Source organism: Elephantulus edwardii, unplaced genomic scaffold (genome assembly GCF_000299155.1).
Source record: "Elephantulus edwardii isolate Elephantulus edwardi_28Jun2011 unplaced genomic scaffold, EleEdw1.0 scaffold00038, whole genome shotgun sequence".
NCBI lineage: Eukaryota > Metazoa > Chordata > Mammalia > Macroscelidea > Macroscelididae > Elephantulus > Elephantulus edwardii.
Window position 1 is genome coordinate 13,829,519 of NW_006399788.1, and position 21,162 is coordinate 13,850,680.

The window sequence follows — 21,162 nt, forward strand, 5'->3', positions numbered from 1 at the left end:
CAGTACTCCTTCTACAGTCCTAAGCAGTAGAAAGTTTATAGTAGAATCCTCCAGTACAATTGTGACACCATTATATGAATGACAGTAACAATCTGGAACAAGACGTGGAGTGTAAAGTGAACTGGAGAAGGGGGAGGGAGGAAAAAGGTATATGGAAGAATGACTGAAAACCCAATCTGTATGAAAAATTTCACTAAAATCACATTGAAAAAGGATTTTTAAGAAAATCAAAAGCATCTTCAGACATTGTCAAGTTGCCCTAGTGACCTAGTGGTAAGAAGCTGTACTGCAATTCTAAAAACACACAGTTTGAATTCACTAATTGCTCCATGGGAGAAGTATGGGCAATATCCTCCCGTGCGATTTACTGCTTCTGAAAACCCACCAAAGGCTTAGCTTCCAACTCAACAGCATGCAACAACATCACATCAAATTCCTTAGAAATGGTTTACTCTTCTGGGATTTTACTTCTAGAATGTCCTATAAAAAATGCATGTATGAATTTTTTCTTTAGTAATTTCCCAGTGACATTGCTCTTGTTGTTGTTGATAGTAAAAAACAAAACAAACAAAGAAAAAAAACCCAAACACAAAAAACCTGTTAGGGTTAGAGATGTGTGACTGTCAAGAACATTTTCATTTTAAGGGGTCAAATTACATGCTCAAGTTGTAAATAACACATTTCTAACGAGCAATAAGCTAAATGTGCACAGTACATTTTTAAAAAGTGAGTTTGCAATGTTCCTTTTTCAAACCCTTTTTGGGCAAAGACTTGTATCCTGCCAGCATTCCAGAATATTGACAGCCAGTGTGCACTTTGTCAACTTCCTCTTTTTCTGCTTCAAAAATGCAACCCAATCTTCTTCCAGAATGTCTTCTGATACCATTTAATGAGCCGAGAATCAGATCTCGTTAGCAGCTTGTGCTCCGGATCCCACTCAGCAGTGAGGAAGGCTAAGCACCCAAATTCTGGGTTCCCTGGGTGCTCCAACTGGCACAGTGCTACTTTAACCCATTTTATACATTCAGAGTCTTAGGAATATTTCATTGGAACAGAGAGCTCTGCAGTTAAAAACTTTGGAAGTCTTTGGCCCCATGTAAGCCCCTAAGACTATATAGATGAGGAAGTGGGAGTCCAGAAAAGGAAGGAGGGCCAGGGTAGAGCCCAAGACTCTTAGGTGTGTAGTCTGTCTGCTTGCTTCTATTTCAAGGAGGGCAGCTAAGGAGCTTTCTTGAGAAGTCTCTTAATTCCAGCTGAGCCCAAGTTTCATCATCTATAACATTAGCAAACAGACTTGTCCTGGGAATGAAGTTAGATGCAGTTAAGTGTCTGACATATACAAGCATCACATACCCAATTTATGTGAACACTGCACTCCTTTTTCCTAGGAAGTAATTTACGAATTCTTCATGTCAATTCACCTAATCCTTCTATGATCAGAACTACAAGGAGGAAAAAATTCTGTTCACTGAATTATGCAGTGACTCTGACACCATTGCACCTGAAAGGTAACTTCCCCTAACTATGCAGATGTATAATAGTTGTAGAATGAGGTGTATACTCTGTCACATGCCTCCAGAGTACTAAAGGGAATGACCACAATAGAGGCTATTCTTCTGTTGCTTTTCACTATGATGTCAATGAGAAAAGGAGACTGAGATGAGGCAACTGACTTCCAAATCAAGCAGATTATTTCATCCTCTTTCTAAATGTTTAATGAATCTAAAAGAATATACTTATAGGTGAAATATTATATCACTGACAAAAACACTATTGTTAGTTCCCATCAAGTCAGCTCCAATTCTGATGACTGAACACTGCTGTGTCCTGCACCCTTTCATCATCATTGCTCTGGTTAAGTCCACTGTTGTTGCCCCACCTGCCGGACTGTTGTACTATGCTGGCTTATGTGTTTCTGTGCTGTTAGATGCTGTCCCACTGGTAACTCAAACATCAAGCTGGGTCATCTATGAACAAGTTTCAGATAGCATCCAGACTAAAAGACTAGGAGGAAATGCCTGGAAAATGACTTCCGAAAATTAGCCAATGAAAATCTTATGGATCATAATAGAATAGTGCTAAAAATATTTGTTATTGTTATGTGTCTTCCAGTCAGAACTGACTCATAACTGACCTACCAGTGGGTGGCAAAATGTACTAGAGAAGATTGCCCATTTTTAACCCACTACTAAAAATATCAGACAAGGGCAATATCCACAAGCTAGAATTTCTGAGGTATTTCTGGAAACTCCAGCCTGAGAAAAGAACTGAGGCCTCTTCAATTCACCTCAAGAAATCAGGGTAAAGGTAAGTGCTCCCAGACACCCTCAGTACCATTCCCTGGGGTTTAGAATAACAGAGGCTAGAGAAGCTGGCTCTGGGACAGCATTTTAAAGCTATATCTCCACTGTGTCTGAGAAGTACACGGATGATGAGGTCCAAGCAGAATTGTGGGTACCTTGGCTCTTCTAAGCAGCCACAAGTCAAAGGGGCTCTGCAGGCGTGGCTCCCACATCCATCATGCTAGTCAGAGTAGAAGGCACTGCAGCAGCCATCCCAAGCAAACAAGAAGGATTGTCGCTGTGCAGAAGTGAAACCTGTGCCTTGGCTGTCTCCAGGACAAGCTCCTTCTCTCCTCCCCACGGATAGAAAGACCTTCATGCTAGGAAACTGAAACAGCAACAAAGACAGTCCTACTCTTCCACCTCTTGATCTGGGTCTTAAGCATTTGATCGGGACTTATCTACCCCATTCCCAAGATAATGCATTTCCAGTTTTAATGATAGATCACCTGTGTATATTGGATGAAAAAGGAAGAAAAGTCTCATCTACATGAAAAGATTCAGTTATTCAGTAGGGAAGCTCAATTTGGGGAATTGGAGCAAATATTCACCTTTAAACTAGGATATGGAAGAAAATGTCCAAGTTGTATTAAAATAAGGCGAAAGCAATGAACTTCATAAAATAAGTGTATGCAACAAGGAAAGAAACTCTGTTGGCACAGTGGTTAAAAATCTCAACTACTAACTGAAAGGTAGGTGATTCAAACCCACTATCAATAGAGAAAGACATGGCAGTCTGTTTCTATAAACATTACTGCCATACACATGTGCCCTCTCAGATAAAAAAAATATTGCCTTGGAAACTCTGTGTGACAATTCTATTCTGCCCTACAGTGTGGATGAGAGTCAGAATTTACTGGACAGGAGTCAGTTTATTTTTCCTCTTAAGCAATAATGATAAGCATGTTTCAGTTTTTAAGGAACAATAAAGACAGAACAGTAGCCAATAAGAAAAAGTGCAGTAGAAGCCATGTGGAGGTGCAGTGTTAGCTTAAAAGTTGGCTTTTCTAGTCATTATCTTAGTCCTTTCTGGTCTCCAGCTACCTTAAATGTGGACACATGGTCTTGCAAATCATCAATAGCTGTGGGTCTAGGAAGAGAGAGAGAGAGAGAGAGAGAGAGAGAGAGGAGCGAGCGCTCTTCCTTTATTGGACAGGAAGACTTGAGGGAAACTAGAGCAAGACCCATTAAGACCAGAGCAAGAACCTGGTGGTGAAAGGCTGGTGAGGGTGGTGGAGAGACTGTGGCATTGCTATGGAGAAACTGTGGCAAAGTGTAACCAGAGAAGCCCAAAGATAAAGGCCACAGTTAAAATTTTTGCTGTTCTTGCCAGATAATTGAAGGAGAAGCAGACTCACAATTGATCTAAGGCAAACCTTGCTGGATGATTGAGTAACCTAGAGCTCCTTGAATTTGAGTTGCTGAACTGAAACCAGAACTTTAAGGAACTGTGTTTTGATGTTAATGTGGCTTGGGATTGCAAGACTAAATCTGGACTTGCATTATGAGATGTTCTTTGCCTCTCCTACTTCCCAATCCTTATAAACCTCACTCTTGGTACCATAATTGTGAGTAAAGTCTGTGAGTCAATAACAAATATCAGACCTGAATGATTAGTAGAAAGAGATATAGGAGCATGGGGAGGGGGTGGCATGTCTGACCTAGCAGGTATCTAATTTGCTTTTATAGATATTACTGATGGGGAAAGTACCCCTTTGTGAAGTGGTTAGAAGTCAGACTCGGCCACCATCCTCATGTTGCAACTGCTTCCTTTGCAGGAGGCCTGCTAAATAAACAATAAGCAAAAATAAATAACAAGAAAAATAGAATGTGAACTTTATAAATGAAAAGAAAATAGTGAAAATGTGAAAGGCAAAGGACAATGGGGCAGATGTACAAGATACAAAACACAGCTGACATTAAGAGAAAGAAGACTAAAGAAGAAGTTATCCTCAAACGATGACTGATTGACTTCAAAGCAAAAGAGTCCACTGGGTCCCAAGGAGGATCAAAGAAAAAACAGCCTCAGCTAGAAATCCCATGGAATATTCTAAAATTTGATAAAAGAAAAATTCTGTAAGTATTCTGGCTTAAACATGTATACTTAAACATGTAAAGCAAAGCCTAAGAATAAAAAGAATCAAGCTGTAAATGTGGTAATTACAAACAACAGTTTAAGGCTCCAGTCCTTGGGAAATCACATCATGATGAGAGAAGTGGAAGGTCAGAGAAGAAAAGAAGATCCTCAACAGGATGGATTGATACAGTGACTGTAGCAAAGGGCACGAGCGGTCTCGGACTGTAGGGATGGCGTAGAATAGGGTAATCTGTTGTTCATAGAATTGCTGTGAGTCATAGAGAGAGCTCTGTTGGCCTAGTGGATAGAAAGTTATACTACCAAGCCGAAGGTGGGTGATTTTAATTTGCGGCCCTCAAGCCTGGTTTTAATTGGTTTTGGTCAAACATTCTTCTAAGTGGCATAGCACTGGTCGGTGCATTGCTGTACAGAGATAACTCGTGGTTGCTGTGATGCTAAACACTGTGACACTGATGTGTCAAATATGATAGTGGGTACCCATGGTGGACAGTGTTTGGTGAAACTCTCAGATTAAAGCAGGCTTTGAAGCAAGAGTGGCTTATAATTCCAAAATAGCTTGCCTCCGGAAACTCTATGAACTTAGAGAAATGATGAAAGTTATACAAGTGTTCAGGTCTTTCATTCATAGGGTTGCTATGAGTCATCTATGACTCAACAATGCTTAACAACAACAATTGTGGTAATTACATACACAGGGACTTTATGCAGTCATAGAAAGGAATGAAGTTTAGGTATATGTTGTGACATAGATAGACCTGCAACATTATGCTACATAAGCCAGTTATTGAAGGACAAATATTATATGACCCAATTTTATGAACTAACAGTTGTTGTTCTTATGTGCCATCAAGTCAGCAGAAGCAGCTCATAGCTGACTGACCTTCCAGCATGTTTTCAGAGACAGTAAATCACAGAGGAGGAGACTGCCCATCTTTCTCCAGCGGAGCCGCTGGTGGTTTCTTACTGTGTGCCTTTGAGCTGGCAACACAATTCTTTACCCGTAAGTCACTAGAACTCCCTATATGAAATATCGAGAAAAGGTAAATGCACAAAGACAAAATTTAGATTAGTGGTTACCAAGGACTGGGAGTAGGGTAAAAGAGGGAAATGGGGAATTATTACTTAATGGGTATATTAACTTCTTAATTCTGTTTAAGAAAATTTAAAAAATCATGGCATAGTTGTGTTAGTTTTATATCCTTGAAAATACAATTAGTACACTTTAAATGCAAAATTTGTTGTACATATTTTACTCTCCTTCCTGTCTTCTACAAGGAAAAAAATGATACATAACTTGAGTTTTATACTCAGATAAAATTTCTTTAGTATGTTTATAATCAGGCATGTAAGTAAATGCGTTTTGCACATACCTTTACTGGTAAAAACTTAGTTAGCACTGCACTCTTCCTTATTATAACAGTAAGCTTTGTGAGTCATAAAATCTTGGTAGCAACTACTGATCTCTGCCATTACAGTGGAAAAGCAGCCATACGCAGTATGTAAAGAAATGGGAAAAACTGTGTTACAATAAAACTTTATTTACAGTAACAAACTACTGGTATAATCTTCTGGTTCTTGTCTCATACATTAAGTAAAGCAAAATCAAATGCTCAAGAGTGAGTAAAAATATATACTAAGAAGGCAGTGAATTATTGCTAAATTAAGTTATACAAAGATACAAAAAGACAAGTAATTTTTAAAAATGAGAATGGTCTCTATTTTAAAATGCAATATTTTATTTTCCAGGAATAGATAGAATATTAAAAAAGAAGGGATTATAAAAATGTGTAAAACTACTTACTTTTCATGGGCAAAAGGGGAGTGTTAGTGTGGTGTAACAGTGACAGAAAAAAAAAGGGTGAACTATTGTTGCAAGGATTCTGAAGCTCAGTCTGACATACACTGGGCACATTGTTGCAAGTCCTTGGAGAAAGACATCATGCTTGGAAGGGTGAAAGAACAGCACAAAAGAGGATGGACTGACTCAGTGACTGGGGTAATGAAGGTAGGTGTGTCAGGGAATAAGGTTGGCTCAGATAGAGCAGGGTTCAGAACTGTCATTCATAGTATCCCTATGAGTTACAAGTGACTTGCTGCATATAACAATAACAACATTATTGCAAGAGACAGAAAATGAAAGAAGAGAAAACATCATAAATCCAGAAAGTGTAAAATAAGAACAAAGAAAAATCAAACCAAATATATAACTTAGAACAAATGTTAATTAGTTAAACCTTTGTTAAAAGACAACATTCTATTTGAAATATAGACCAGTTATGAAAAAAAAATCCATCTGATATGAAAATGCCTAAAATGATACAAAATGTTAATAGATAGACAAATGTATATTGGTAAATTCAGACAAAAAACATTGTTGTTAAGTGTCATCGAGTCATAGATGATTCATAGTGACCCTATGAACAAAAGACCTGAATACTTTTATAGCGTTCATTGTTTCTCCAAGCTCATAGAGTTTCCAGAGGCAAGCTATTTTGGAAGTAATGCCACTCCTGCTTCTAAGCTTGTTTTACTCAGGGGAGCTCCACCAACCACTGTCCACCGAGGGTAACCATTAGAGCTTATTATATTAATTTGGAATAAACAAATCAAGAAAGAGCAATTAAATAATTAATTTTAAGTGCCAAGCAGCAGAATCATAGTAAAGCCTTCCAATGAAATGATAATTGAAGAACAAATAAGTGGAAGAGCTTACGAAGTAATGGGAAAACTTATCATACCTCCATCAATGTTTGGCAAATAATGTATGTGGAAAATAAGAAACAGATTAATGAATAAAGAGGCTCATAAAAACTCCATTATCAATTTTTATTTAATATGGCTATGAAATATAATAATTTTAATCAATATTAAGACAAAAAAACCTCAATGAATTTCATAAGCTTAAAGTTTAGTTCCCATTTTCTGACCAGCATGTAGTAAATTAAAAATTTGTTCTTTAAAAAGTGAAAAATAAAAACAGCAATTCTTTTCTACCGAGCAACAATGAAACTCCCCTGTCTGCAGGAAACGAAGGAGACGCTGAAAGTGGAACTTCAGACTGACAGGCAGAGAGCACCACTTACTCAAATGTCGAGAGGAAGAACACGAAAAAGGTGTATTTAGGTGGGAAATAGACAGCATCGGTTGTTTTTAGTCTTAACTAAGAAGGAATGTAAAAGGAAATAAAATAAGCCTCTCCTGACACTAATAAAAATAATTAAAGAACAAAATATAACTAGAAAAATGAAAGACAGTTCTAGAGATAACACCGATATTCTGGAAAAGTGATTAAACTATCTAAGACCTGGGTCATTGGAAATAGACGAATGAAATACGGAAAACTCTTAATGAAAGTACAAACACACGAGGCTAGAAAAGAAAAAAAAGAAAAACAAATTTCAAGTGACAAAATTTTACATAGAATTCTACACTAAAAAGTTGAATCTCAGTGGGAAGGAAAATGAAAATATAAGAAAATAAAAATTATCAAATCTGACAATCAGAATACACTACAATTCACGGGGAAAATAGAAACCAGTCTCCCAGAATTGTATCCATAAAAGGAGCTGTGCCCAAATGTTTTATGGACAAGTTCTCTCAAACCTTCAAGGAACACATAATTCTTGTGCTATTTAAACTGTTAGAGATCCGAGAAAAAAATAGAAAGTGTCACGATTCACTTTATAAGTTAAAACAAACCTGAAACCACTGTGTAACAAAGCACAATAAAATTATAGACATATTTCACATAAAAATAGAAATGTAAATCAGAAATAAATAGAAACAGTGTAATACAATACTATAAAAAATTGAGTAATGCCTTCTAGCCAAGTAGAATCCCAGAATTTTTCTAAAATGAAAAGTTTACTTAGGAGGAAATTTGTTTAGGTGCAACACTGATTGCTTTTAATCTTAAGTAAGAAAGAACTTAAAGAAGAAAATAAACCTTGTAAATTATTTTAAAATTAAATTTATCAATAAGCTAATATTGTGAAATAAAATGTATAAAATCAATGTCAATGGAAAAGCAGCATTTGATAAAACAAAAAATTAATTTTTAATAAAATAACTGTAAAATATAGAAAACATTTCCTTAAAACAATGAAGTGTACTGATTTAACAACAATAGTTAGTGTCATACATAATGTTGAAATATCAAAGTTGCGTTCTAAACTTCATTGTTCTAAGAATCAGTTTTTTGGAAGATACCAGTACATGTGCTTTAAAGTTAAGTGTTCAGTTAATTAATTAATAGTTTAAAAGGAGTCTGGGAAATAAATGGAGAGGCAGGGAATATTTTCTAGATCTCTAATATGTACATGCTAGGAACTTTACTCAATATCTGGTTTGACCTCTTGTGCTCTCTCACTCACTGTGTGTGTGTGTGTGTGTGTGGTGTGTCAGTGGAAGCAAAGAGTAATTTGACAAAAATTGTGCAGAATTTTCTCAAAGAATAAACTTGCCAGCAGAGACAAGATAACTTTGAAGTTGGAGTATCTATCTATCTAGGGACTTTGAATTGGAAAATGTAAAATGGATTCTGTAACCACCATAGTTAATGTGGTACCAATGCCAGAGAGAGACAAGAAAATCGTACAGAAGTGGGAGTGACAAAGCAGACTCAAGGTTCCTTTTAAATAATACAGGAGAGAATGATTATTCATTGAGGCAATCTAGCTAACAATTAAAAATAATTACATTTAGACACTACTTTTCAAAAGGAAAAGTAAATACTAGGTAGATTACAAATGATACTATGAAAGAAATATTGGAGAGAAAATGGTAGGTTATTTGACCTTCTATCTGAGAAATTCTCTCCACCCATTCCTGAAAAGGTATTATCATTATTGTTGTTGTTGTGTACTGTCAAGTCAGAACCAACCCATAGCTGACCCTCCAGTGGTTTTCAGAGGCAGTTTCTGGAGGCAGTAAATCACATGAGAGGAGAATGCCCATGGGGCAGCTAGTGGATGTGGATTCAAACTGTGTACCTTTGTGTTGGCAGCACAATTCCTTATCACTAAGCTACCAGTTCTTGCTCACCATCTCACAGCTGGCCCTCTGACAGGTTTTCAGAGGCAGTGAACTGCATAGGAGGAGAGTACCCACCCTTCTCCCACAGAGCGATGACTGACTGGTATATTTGAACCACATGCCTTCAGGCTGGCAGAAAAGCTTAATATATTTTACTACAAAATTATAAAGTGTTCAAATGACTTTATAAGCCATAAAGCCAACAATTTTGGGATTTGAAGAATATATGGACACTTCCCAAAGGGTAGAATTTGCCCAAATAAGAAAGGAGAAAGAGGCAGGATCACAGAAGTAATGGAAACAGGAACTACAGGAAGGAGGTGGGAAGAATGTAGTTACATGATGAGTAATGCAATTCATGTTCACAAAATGTGTGCCAGTGGTTGATGAGAAAACGGATCTGCTTTACAAATGTCCATTCAAACCACAATAAAATGGAATTACCTACTACTTTGGATAACCTTACGGCAACAGCAATTGAATGTGTTTGTGTGTATATGCGTATGTGCATGTGCAAAGATTAAGATATTTTAAAATGCTCCTTGCTCCTAATTCTCTTCTTGGTAAACCTTTCTTGTTCTCTCTCTCTGCATCCTACTTGTCCTTGCTATTCCATACATGGTGGACATCATCTTAAGTAGGAAGATGATGTTCCATCAAGCTAGGAAAGCGAAAAGGAAAACCTTCTATAGAAAGTAACAGGGAAGGAGGCAGCAAGAAGGAGCAAGACTTTGTCCTGAGCTCTTCTCTGAGGTGGAGGCATTTCAGAAAGTCTGGGGACAGCACTGTGGGGAGAGATGCCACACAGAGACGAGGTAGTCAGAGCTTGAGAGTGGGTCTCCAGACTCTGAGATAGGAGCCAAGCGGAGACTGACTACGGAGCCTGGCAAAGGTGATCATAGGAGGCTGTGTGACAGCAGGTGTCACTCAAGCCAGAATCAAATGGAAATCCGATTTCAAACCTGGGTCACCAGGTGGAGACAGGGGTCTACAGGCAATATCAGATCATCAGAAGACCATAACAAGGTGACTTGGGACTAGACTGAATGAAGCCATTTAGACTAAACAACTGGCCCCAAGAGAGCTGGTGCAAAGGGGGTTGGGAGGAGAGTAGGGTAAGAGTGGCTCAATAATGACCACTGCACTGGGACAGATGAAAGAAAGAACTGTCTAGAAAGGATATATGATTAGGCTTTATATGTATGACAACAGCCCAGAATGAAAGATAAATAACTGCAAAGAGAACTTAGGGGGTCAGGGAAGGAGGTAAGTAATTGTGCAAGAATGAATGAATATATTTTTTTAAGTGAACTGGCAGACAGGGAAAGCAGGGCAAGGGGTAAAATGTGCAACGATGAATAAATGAAAATCTAACTTCTCTGTAAATGTTCATTAAAAATCACAAAATAATTTTTTTTTTAAATGTACTAAAAAAGTCTCCAAAGCCCTCATTTCTTAACTCTTCTTGACTACAAGATTCTGTAAGCCTCTAAGCTGCATGCCTGGTCCTAGCCTTAGAGAGTATCAGGGAGCAACTGAGAAGACCAAGTCATTCAAAAGAGATGAAACCTATAAAGACACTGTTTAAATTATTAGAGCAAACTGGGCTTACTGAGTTCTTCTTTAAAGACTGTACATTGGTGTTTGTTTTAGGAGAAGTTCATGCAAAAGGTCACATAGGGTTTTGGACAATATTATCTCAGCATATCTGAATACACCATCGGGAAACTTACATCCCAGAAATAAGTGATGGATATCTTTAATGAATTTACAGATCAAAGAGAAATAGAAAACTGCTTTATAAAAAGTGATCCAAAAGCACAGACATGGAATATGGGATACCACCAAAAAGAATAAAAAGCAACTAATAAAAAATAATGTCTACCTTGTAAAGAAATGTGCAATTAAAACCAAAATTAAACAACCAAGAATCATTAAGCATCAGCATGGCAAACAAAATAGCAAAAACCAAACCAAGGTCATCAAGTTGATTCCAGCTCCCAGGGCCCTCCCTCCACTGGGCCTCCAAGGCTGTGGGTCTTTACAGGAGTACACTGCCAATCTTTCCACCAGCAGCTGGTGGGTCTGATTTGCCAACCTTTCGATTGTTATTATGTGCTCTCAAGTCAGAACCAACTCATGGCTGACCCGTCAGCAGGTTTACAGAAGCCTGTAAATCAACAGGAAGAGATTGCCCATCTTTCTCCCTCAGAGCAGCTGGTGGATTTGAACATCCTGTCTTAGGGTTGGCAGCACAACTCCTTACCATTCAGACAGTAGAGGTCCTTGATTTTTGATTGTTGTGTATCCTCAAGTCAGAACCAACCCATACCTGAGTGGGTTTTCAAAGGCAGTAAAATCACACAGGAGGAGAATGCCCCCCTTTCTCCAGTGGAGCAGATGATGAAAGCCTTTGTGTTGGCAGCACAATTCCTTACCACTAAGCCTCCAGAGCCCCCTATTTTATTTTTTATTAGCTGCCCAATATATTACACATTATGCCAAAGTACCAGTATACTTTACTAGTAAGCAAAATAGCAGGTTTGATATTTTAGACAAGGAAGTTTATGTCGGGTGCCATCATGTAGGAACCGACTTACAGTGGGTTTTCAGAGGCTGTAAACTGCGTGGGAGGAGACTGTCCCTCTTCCTCTAGCAGAGCAGCTAGTGGATTCAAACCCTGTGCCTTCAGCTTGACAGCTCCTCACCACGTATGCAAACTCCACTTCAGCGCAGCTCCTCGACATTTATGAAAATGTGTTCTTTTAAATGCTTTCGAGTTAAGGTTCTTTGAAAAGACAAATTTGAAACTATATGTCTCCTTTAAAGTAATAACTTTCCTGTTTGGAAAGAATCAGATATTGTCCCAAACACTGTCAGAATTTATTGCTCTCATCTTTTTTTTTTTAATTATTTTAACAGTGATTATAATGAAAGTTTACAAAAAAGTTAATTTTCATGATTCATTGTTGCACATTTTACCCCCTCTCCAACTCCCCCTCCCACAGTTCACTTTTTTAAAAAAAGATTCATTCATTCTTGCACAATTACCTCTCTCCATGCCCCCAATCCTCTTAACTATGCACCTCTGTTATGCTGGGCTGTTATTGTATGTATAATGCCTAATCATATATTCCTTTTAAATAGTTCTTTCCTTCATCTGTTCCAGTGCAGTGCTCATTATCTTCTGAAGCTGCAGCTCATGCTTTTAAATATGAGAGTAAATCTTTGACAAATTTGTCTTTTGGAAAGAGTCCAAATTAATTTCCAGCCAAATTTCTTTACCCTATTTATGTATTTATGATCACAAGAAAGGTTTTCTGTTCAATCTCCTCTGAAGGCAATGGCAGAAAATTTTCATTCCAGAACTGTGCAGCAGTTCACAGAGATACACAGAGATTACACATTTTAATCAGCATGTTAGCACGACTGCATTTGCCTGCAGCTCACCTGTCCTAGCTAAGAGTCTCTGATCTATGCCTTCTTTTCACTAAGCCTTTGATATTTTGACATATAAATTTGATCATGTCCTCCCTGCTTTCTAGTAAGCTCAGGATAAACACAAAAGCTCATAAAACGGCTATAATGGTGTATTTGGTCTGGTTCATCTCTTTCCAGCTTTATTGGACACGAGGGATCCCTTGGGCTCTCCACTCTGACCACACTGGTGTTCTACAAAGTCCCCTTGGATATCAGGCCCGCCTCACTGATGTCGCTCCCCAAAGGTTCCCGCCCTCCCCTTTTAACTTCTGATCAGGAACATACAATCAACCTACTGATTTCCATTCAAAATCAGGTTGTCCAGTAAGCATTTTTTAATCCCCCACCCCTCACCCCCGCACAAAGCCTCTCCTAATCACTGTATATATCTGCAAGGTACATGCACATCCCCTTCACAGAACCCAACAGCTTTAGATATTTTAACGTGACTCTTTGATTGGTTAATGTTTATTTCTTCCTAGAAATTAGAAAGGGAGACCTGGTGGCACCATGGTTAAAGTTGCCAACCCAAAGGTCAGCAGCGGTTTAAATTCACTAGTGGCTCCTTAGGAAAAAGATGTGGCACTTCACTTCTGTAAATAGTCACAGCCTTGAAAACCCTCTGGTTGGTTCTGCTCTGTCAGACAGGGTCAAGATGAGTCAGATTCTACTTGACTGCAGTGGGTTTGTATATTTTTATTCAGAGATTAGAAGGCAAAGAAGATAAGGACCTCAATTGTTTTTAGTCAGTGCATTACACATAGCTAGACATGTGAGATGTTTTCAATAGAAAATGAAAGAATGTAAAAGAAATGTTATTTGAGGGTGTGTGTGTGTGTGTGTGTGTGTGTGTGTGTGTGTACAGCAGATACTCTGCGAGGTGACTCCAATTCTCAAATCTCTGATGCTCCTCTGAGATGACTATGTCTTTTCCTCTTAAACCTGCACAGTCTTGCCACATTCTTGACCCACAAGATAAAGCTGAAGTGGCATGATCCAGTTCTTTAAATGGCTGGCAGCTTCTGCATTTGCTATCTTGGAGAGAACTGCCACTCAGTGAGAAAGTTGACCTAGACCATGGAAGGAGGAGAGTGTGACACTGAGATTGACAGCCAGTCCCAGCTAGCTGTACCGTGATTCACTCCTGATTCAGAGAATCATGAGCCATAAAACAGAGGCTGCTTTAAAGCACTAAGTTTGGGTACGGCTTGCAGCGTTGCAGCAAGCGTAAATAGAAAACTGTACTCTCATCTTAAAAATCACACTGGCTATTAGATTCTCTTCACACTGCTGTTTCTAAGAAGTCAGACTTTTTGGTGAGACTCAGAAGCCTTATCTCTTTATGCCTGCAGCAAAGTAACACTGAACCTCTGGTTCCCTGGAACAGCCACAGAGGATTCAGCATCTTTATATCACCACTCTACCGTCTGCTTTTTCCTTGCTGTATTTCACATATTGTCGCAATTCTGCTGTTTCTATTTATTTGTTTGATCTTTGCAAGATGCATTAGAGCAAAGATTTGTCTTGATCCCCAAATGATTGTCTAGGTGTCTGGCACATGATAGATGTTCAGTAAATTGTTTCTGGATAAATTAAATGGATCATCCTCTGCCTTACTGTTCCCATCTGATAAATCCCACACCAGCTCCAAAATCCCCAAACTGTCCAAACAGAATGTATGTCCCTGTCCTACCACTGTGCTGTCTCCTGCCTTTTCCCGCCCACATAACTCTCAAATATGCTGTGCTCACATGAGCCCATTTTAGTGTGATAATAAATCCTATGATTACAGAGAACATTGATAGCATAAGTCCAATGTTGTTGTTGTTTGTTAAGTGTCTCGAGTTAAGCACAGTCCTATGAACAAAAGACCCTCTGAACAAAAAAAGAACCTATGACCAAAAGATCTGAACCCTGTTCTATAACGATCATCGTTTCTCTAATGTTCATAGAGTTTCCAAAGTTGTTGTTTAGGAAGTGGATGCCAATTCTGCTTCCAAGCCTGTCTTAATCTGGGAGCTCCACCAAACACTGTCCACCATGGGTAACCATTATGGCACTCCAGCGGCACAACATTCAGCATCACAGCAACCACTTCTTACCTCAGGATAGCAAACTGATGGACCAGTGCTATACCACTTAGAAGAATGTTCTTCCCAAGCATAATTAACACTAGGTCCTGATTGACTTAAACAAGAGGCTTCCAGCCCATAGCTGATTGTTAGCTAAAACCAGTAAATCCAATCAGCTCGCTCAAGGCCATGGCTAGCGATTTCTGGATATTTCTTATCATTCATCTTGTATTATAAGTTGAAGGATAGCACCTTGCATTCTCTCTATCAAGTCCTCGATCAAAACTTGTTTTAAAAACATTTACTCTATGGTATAAATAACTGATAGCAACTTCACATGCGATCTCAATTGCCCCAATGGATTCTGAATTTTAACCAAACATTTACAATGCAAAAAGAAACAAAGCTAGCAAGATTTAAAGTTGGGAGCTGACATGTCAGATTCCTACCTACAGCCCCACAATTCAATCCAGCAACAAACCCAACTGTGGTGGAGAGAAGCTGAGGAAGAACGGAAGGAAGGGGACAGTAAGGAGTCAGACTGTGACCAAACCGCAGAAGGAAAGGACAGCGATAAGACAGAGTGGTGTTTTCTTAGGAACCCTGACAGTTGCTCTGATCTGACACGTGGCTCTTCACCTCTCACTTCTGTTTACCACAATTATCTTGGCCCCTGTTCTCAACCCCTCATCCCACTGCTTTCAGTAACTTCGAGTGGACTGATAACCTCTTTTCCCTAAGAGAGTTCTTACCATACTTAAGTGCTCATCTCCCTTGTGGATGCTAACATAATGGGATATTTAGTTTTCTATTGCCTTCTGCATGAAAAATGTACAGAAGATCATGAATAAAAATAACATCTTACTGATTAAATTTCAGCTCTATGTGGTGCTTTTGGAAGCTTCCAGTGAGTCCCAAGTGCTGTATTTCTTAGCACCCAGAGGCACCACTTTGAGAGTCAATCTAATGATGAACTTACAATGATTGTTCACAATTTTTCTCTTTAACTAGATTGTGAGGCTGCTGAAACCTGGGACCATGTCTGTTCATTTTTTTATTTTATTTTTAAACTGTCACTGTCTAATCCCACGTCTGCTATTTATACAGTCAAATACAAGCACATTTGATGTGATGTGGAAGTGTGGATGGCAGGTCATTGGGTTGAGGGTTTTTTGGCTCTGTTGAGTAGCCCAGTTGAACACTGATAATTACAGGTGTAACTTGCTTCATTGTGCTACATTTTAATGTGTTTCACAGCTTTTGTGTTTTTCACAAATTGAAAGTTTGTGGTAACCCTGTGTAAAGCAAATTGGTCAATCCCATTTTTCCAGAAAGTGTGTCTCTCTGTTTGGTAATTCTCACAATATTCCCACTATTTCCATAATACTATTTCACACTTAATAGGCTACAGAAGAGGGAAAACAAAAATTTTACATAGCCTTAGAAGGCAAAAAATTCTTTTAACTTATATTTTATATTTGCTTTATTGTGGTGGTCCAAAACTGAACACAGGGTGCCTACTGGTTAGGAACTGCACTGCCAACCCAAAGGTTGACAGTTCGGATCCACCCACTGCTCTGTAGGAGAAAGGTGGGTAATCTCCTCTTCTGTGATTAACTGCCTCTGAAAACCAACTAGAGGGTTAGCTATCAATTAGTTCCCACTCGATGGTACATCACAACAATAGAACTAAACACGAAAAACCTGAGGAATACTTGAATATACTTTCAATTTCCATCTGGTTACCCACAGTTTCTGATTGCTGTTGTACCACATTTTCTTCTCACCACAGCACTTTCAATTCCGTGTTACGAACAACCTCAGAGACCAGGTCCCAGAGGGAGGTGAAAACAAGTAACCAGAATCCATCTTCCTCTAGAAGATTCCTCACCTTTAACTCAGTCACCAACTGAGTCCTAGACATGACAGCCTGATCCATTCCCCATGTGGCTGCTGGGCAGTGGAGTGACTGGATGAATAAACATAAGGGCCAACTTGACGAGGGACTACGAGATGAGATGCAGGGAAGTGGATTGAAAGGCAGGGGCCAAAGTAAAATGTGTTCTTCACATAAATTCAAAGCTGTGCTGTATTTCCAGAGGCGGACGAAGCAATAGTGATGAGCAGGCACAGTGGAAGGCCAGCTACTGGAATTAGAAAAACCTCTTGAGCAGCAAAGCCAGGCAGAAATGTCCTTCAGTGATGGAACTGTTCTCTAGCTCTGTGGTCCAAAGTAGCCACCAGCATATGTGACTGCTAAGCCCCTGAAAGGTGACTAGTGGGCTGGGGAACTGAGTATAAATTTTATTTTGTTTTAATTAACTTTGCATTTAAATAGACATATGTGGCTGCTAGCTGAGATATTGAACAGTGCATCTCTAAAGTTTGAGGGATGCCTTCCTCCCACGTGTAACTTGGGGTGGCTGACACGTTGATGACTTTTTGAAAGGATTAACAAAGCGAAGTGCCTGGTAAAATGACATAGTTGGCACTTAAAAAATGACAGCAGCTGCTATTGCTCAGAGTTGCAAATTAAAGCTATTTGTGTACAGATCTTTTCAATTTGGCTCTAAAGCACTGGAGATGGACTTTCATTAATTTTTATCATGATTTTGTTTGGTTGGTTGCTCACGTTAGTGGATATGGAGAGTGTGGGCCTCTATTTGAATTCACCAACTAAAAATAGCCAACAACCCTTTCGGGATGTCATTGAAGGCTTTCAGAGATAGATGACTATTCCAAGTGGATCAGCCTGCTGATACTCCTAATGAGCTAATTAGTTTTGACAACAACTAATTTAGCATCTGTAAAAATTGGATTTGTAAAATTACCGTATCATTTTCAAACACTGACATCTGCAACTTTCTGAATGATTCTGGACACAAGTAATGCTTGTTTCAATAGTTATTGTTCAAATAAAGAAATAAGTATTTACTTATTGGGCACATTATTATGCTTTAAGATTTGGACACAAATTGACTTTTCTCCCCTCCTCAGTGACTCACTATATTTTGTTTCACACTTAATTTAAAAAAATAAAATTAATCAAAATATAAAGCATAAAGAGATCATTATAATCAACCCCTTACTGAATAATTGAATTTAAGATCACACACTCTTCTAGGAAAACCTTGATTATTTTCAGGTCAAGAGAATTTGCAATTCATATAAGAGGTTAAAGGATCAGTCTACAGCCCTTGCCTGAAAGAAAGACTTGAAAGAGGGCAAATGTATTTAAATTCAACACATGCTGGAAGGCATTAAGGAAAAGTTGACTGTTATTAAGGAGATAATTAATTTGCATTGGCGGGAAGCCACTTTACAGCGTCTGAAAAAGTGTCCTCAGGACAAAACATAACTGAGAGAATGCAAAGCCACATTTTTAGGAGGGCGTCTTTCGAAACTGCCCTTTAGCTTTGCTGCTTGAAATGCAGAGCCTTCCTCTTCCCCCTGGGCTGTGATCTGGGCTAGCAGCAATGGAGGCGGTGGAGATCAAGGAGCCAACAGGCTTTGTGGCAAAGACTTACCAATGGGCATCACCAGGAAAAAGGGCAGCCAGCAGAGAACGAAGCAGCCCACCACGATCCCCAGCGTTTTGGCGGCTTTCTTCTCCCTGGAAAACTTGAGGAGCCTCACGGAGAAGTTTGTCTTGTTCTTGGCGCTGTTCGTCCCGTTGCCACCAGCAGGGACGTTTTTCCGATGAATGCGCAGCGTCACCTGCTCGGAGTCTGACTTGTCGGTCTTGAGGCCGGACTTGAGGCCCCGACTCTCCCTCTTGGCCACCACGTAGACCCGGCAGTACATGACCAGGATGATGGCCAGCGGCACGTAAAAGGAGCCCAGTGCCGAGAAGAGCACGTAGCCGGGCTCCTCGGTGATCTGACAGATGGTCTCGTCGTCGGGGGCCGGCTGCCTCCAGCCGAACAGAGGCCCAATGGAGATGACCAGCGAGAAGGCCCAGACGCACAGCAGAGCCATGAGGCCCCTGCGCTGGGTGACGATGGTCGGGTAGCGCAGCGGGTAGCTGACGCCGATGTAGCGGTCGATGGAGATGATGCAGAGCCCCATGATGGACGCAGTGCAGCACAGCACGTCCACCGCCGCCCAGATGTTGCAGAAGACCCTACCGAAGGCCCAGTAGCCCAGGATCTCGAAGATGGCCGAGAAGGGCAGCACGGTGGAAGTGAGCAGGAGGTCTGCCACCGCCAGGTTGACGATGTAGTAATGAGTGACGGAGTGCAGATGGCGGTGACAGGCCACAGAAAGGATCACGAGGATGTTTCCCAGCACCCCGAAAAGGATGAGGCCCCCCAAGATCACTCCTAACAGAATGGCCTTGGAAATGTTCACTGGCGCGGGCGAGTGAGTGCAGTTGGAGCTCTCGGAGGCGTTTCCGGCGAGAAACACCATGGTCCCAGCCTGGGGCCAGCGAGGTCCGGCGATCCAGGGCCACCCCCGGGCGGGGCGGGAACGCAATAGCCGAGTCAAAAGCTTTTGGCTCCGGCCAGTCCTGCCCGCTGGGCTTGGTTCGGGGTGAAGGAGAAAGGAGGGATGGCAAGCCACCCCGGCCAGCCTTGGAAATCCTCACAAGGCAACAGAAAGGGGCAGGGCGTTAAGGACGACATGGCCGGGGGCGCGGGTTTGCCCGCGGACCCCCTCCACAGCTTTGCAGGGCCGCCCCCCCCCCCCAAGTCCCTTCCTAACCCAGCCTTGACGAGAAGCTCAAGGAGACACGTTGTAAATTCGTGATCCGAGAATTACAGCAGTCCGCGTTCTGGGGCGCTCTGGTCCGTCCTGGAGCGGAGGAGACTCAGCATTCTGCACGCAGTTGGGAACTCAATAACCGATCGCCAGTCTCCCATCAAAACACGGTCAAGTCCAGGTCTGCCGTCGAAGCTGAAAGGCGGGGGCTCTGGCATCTGGGCGACGCTCCCCGCACACAGTCAGTGGCAGTGTTGGCTGTCTCACCGGCGACAGAGATGAGGAATGGCCTCGTGCTAGATCCACACTCTAGGCAGAGGGGCTTAGAGCCCGGAGTGCCAAAGCTTTACCAAGATCTAGGCGGCTGCTCAGTATCGTCTGCCCACTCTCTCCTGAAAGAGCCCAAGAGAAAGGTCGCGTGTGAGCTGGGAGCCTTGGGAGGGTGGCCTTACCCAGCTCGACGGGCGGCCGGTCTCTGTGCTGGAGAAGCGGCTGTGGAGGCTCCCCGCGAGGGGAGCGCGCCCGGCACCCCTGCCCCTGCGCGCCCGAGCCGCCGGGAATTCGCCTTCGTGCGCTCGGCCGGGCCGCGCGCGCCCTCAGCCCTGGGTCAGATCCGAAGGCAATGAACCTCCACAGCCGCGCCCCGCGGCCGGGTTCCGAGCTCCAGTAGCGCGAAATGAAAATCCCCGTAGCCCGCCCGGGCGAGCCTGGCTGGCGTGTGTGTCACGCCGCGCCGGCGAAATCTGGGAAATCTACTGGGTTGTCTTTTGAACAGGTTGCTTCCCAGCCACCTGGAGGGGGCGGCCTGGGAGAAGGAACTGCTGCCACCCAGGGACCGCAGGGACAGTGCCACGCGCACGCTCACGCCCGAGGAACTCGCTCTAAGGCTCTGCGCACCGCGCGCGTCTGTCGAGAAGCCAGGGCCGCCTGAGTGCCAGGTTGCAGTTTAAGTCCGCTGGTCCGAGAGGACTGAAAGAGACCCCACGTTGGCCCGGGACTATTTTCTAAGTCACAGGGTCAGCAGCCCCTGCTGGGTTCTAGCCCAGACGCAGTACCCAGATTGTTGGGGAGGTGCAAGGGGCGGGGGAGGGGGCAGGCCGCCAAGGAAGGGGCTTTGCAAGTGACAGGCACTGCGGCTTTCTGTGAGGGTGAAAAATGAAGGCGGTGCGCCCTAGAAAAGGGGATTTAACAGGTAAGAATCTTGCTCCCACTGCTGCAAACAATCACAGGGAGCTGGACCAGAGGAGCGGGCAAGAGAGGGGTGTTTACCTTGGCTTCTAAAGATTTAGGGCCTTGGCCTTGGAAGCAAGACCCTCAGGCAAAAGGCACTGTGGTTCGCAAAAAACCTCCTAGATTGTCCTAGAAACAAGTAACGAGGAAGATCTGCCTTCTCTTATTCTGGATCGATAAAGGGTTAAACAGACACTTGTTAACT

General features: G+C 41.5%; 1 protein-coding gene across 1 annotated transcript in view; it reads right to left on the reverse strand.

Annotated features, from left to right (window-relative positions):
* Positions 1 to 19,623, reverse strand: part of LOC102845258 (alpha-1A adrenergic receptor-like) — a 154,457-nt gene extending 134,834 nt beyond the window's left edge. The window contains exon 1 of the mRNA XM_006884857.1: positions 18,554 to 19,623. Within this exon, the coding sequence (XP_006884919.1) occupies positions 18,554 to 19,436 (883 nt within the window). The 5' untranslated portion in view covers positions 19,437 to 19,623. The remainder of the gene's footprint in view (positions 1 to 18,553) is intronic.
* Between the last annotated feature and the right edge of the window lie 1,539 nt (positions 19,624 to 21,162).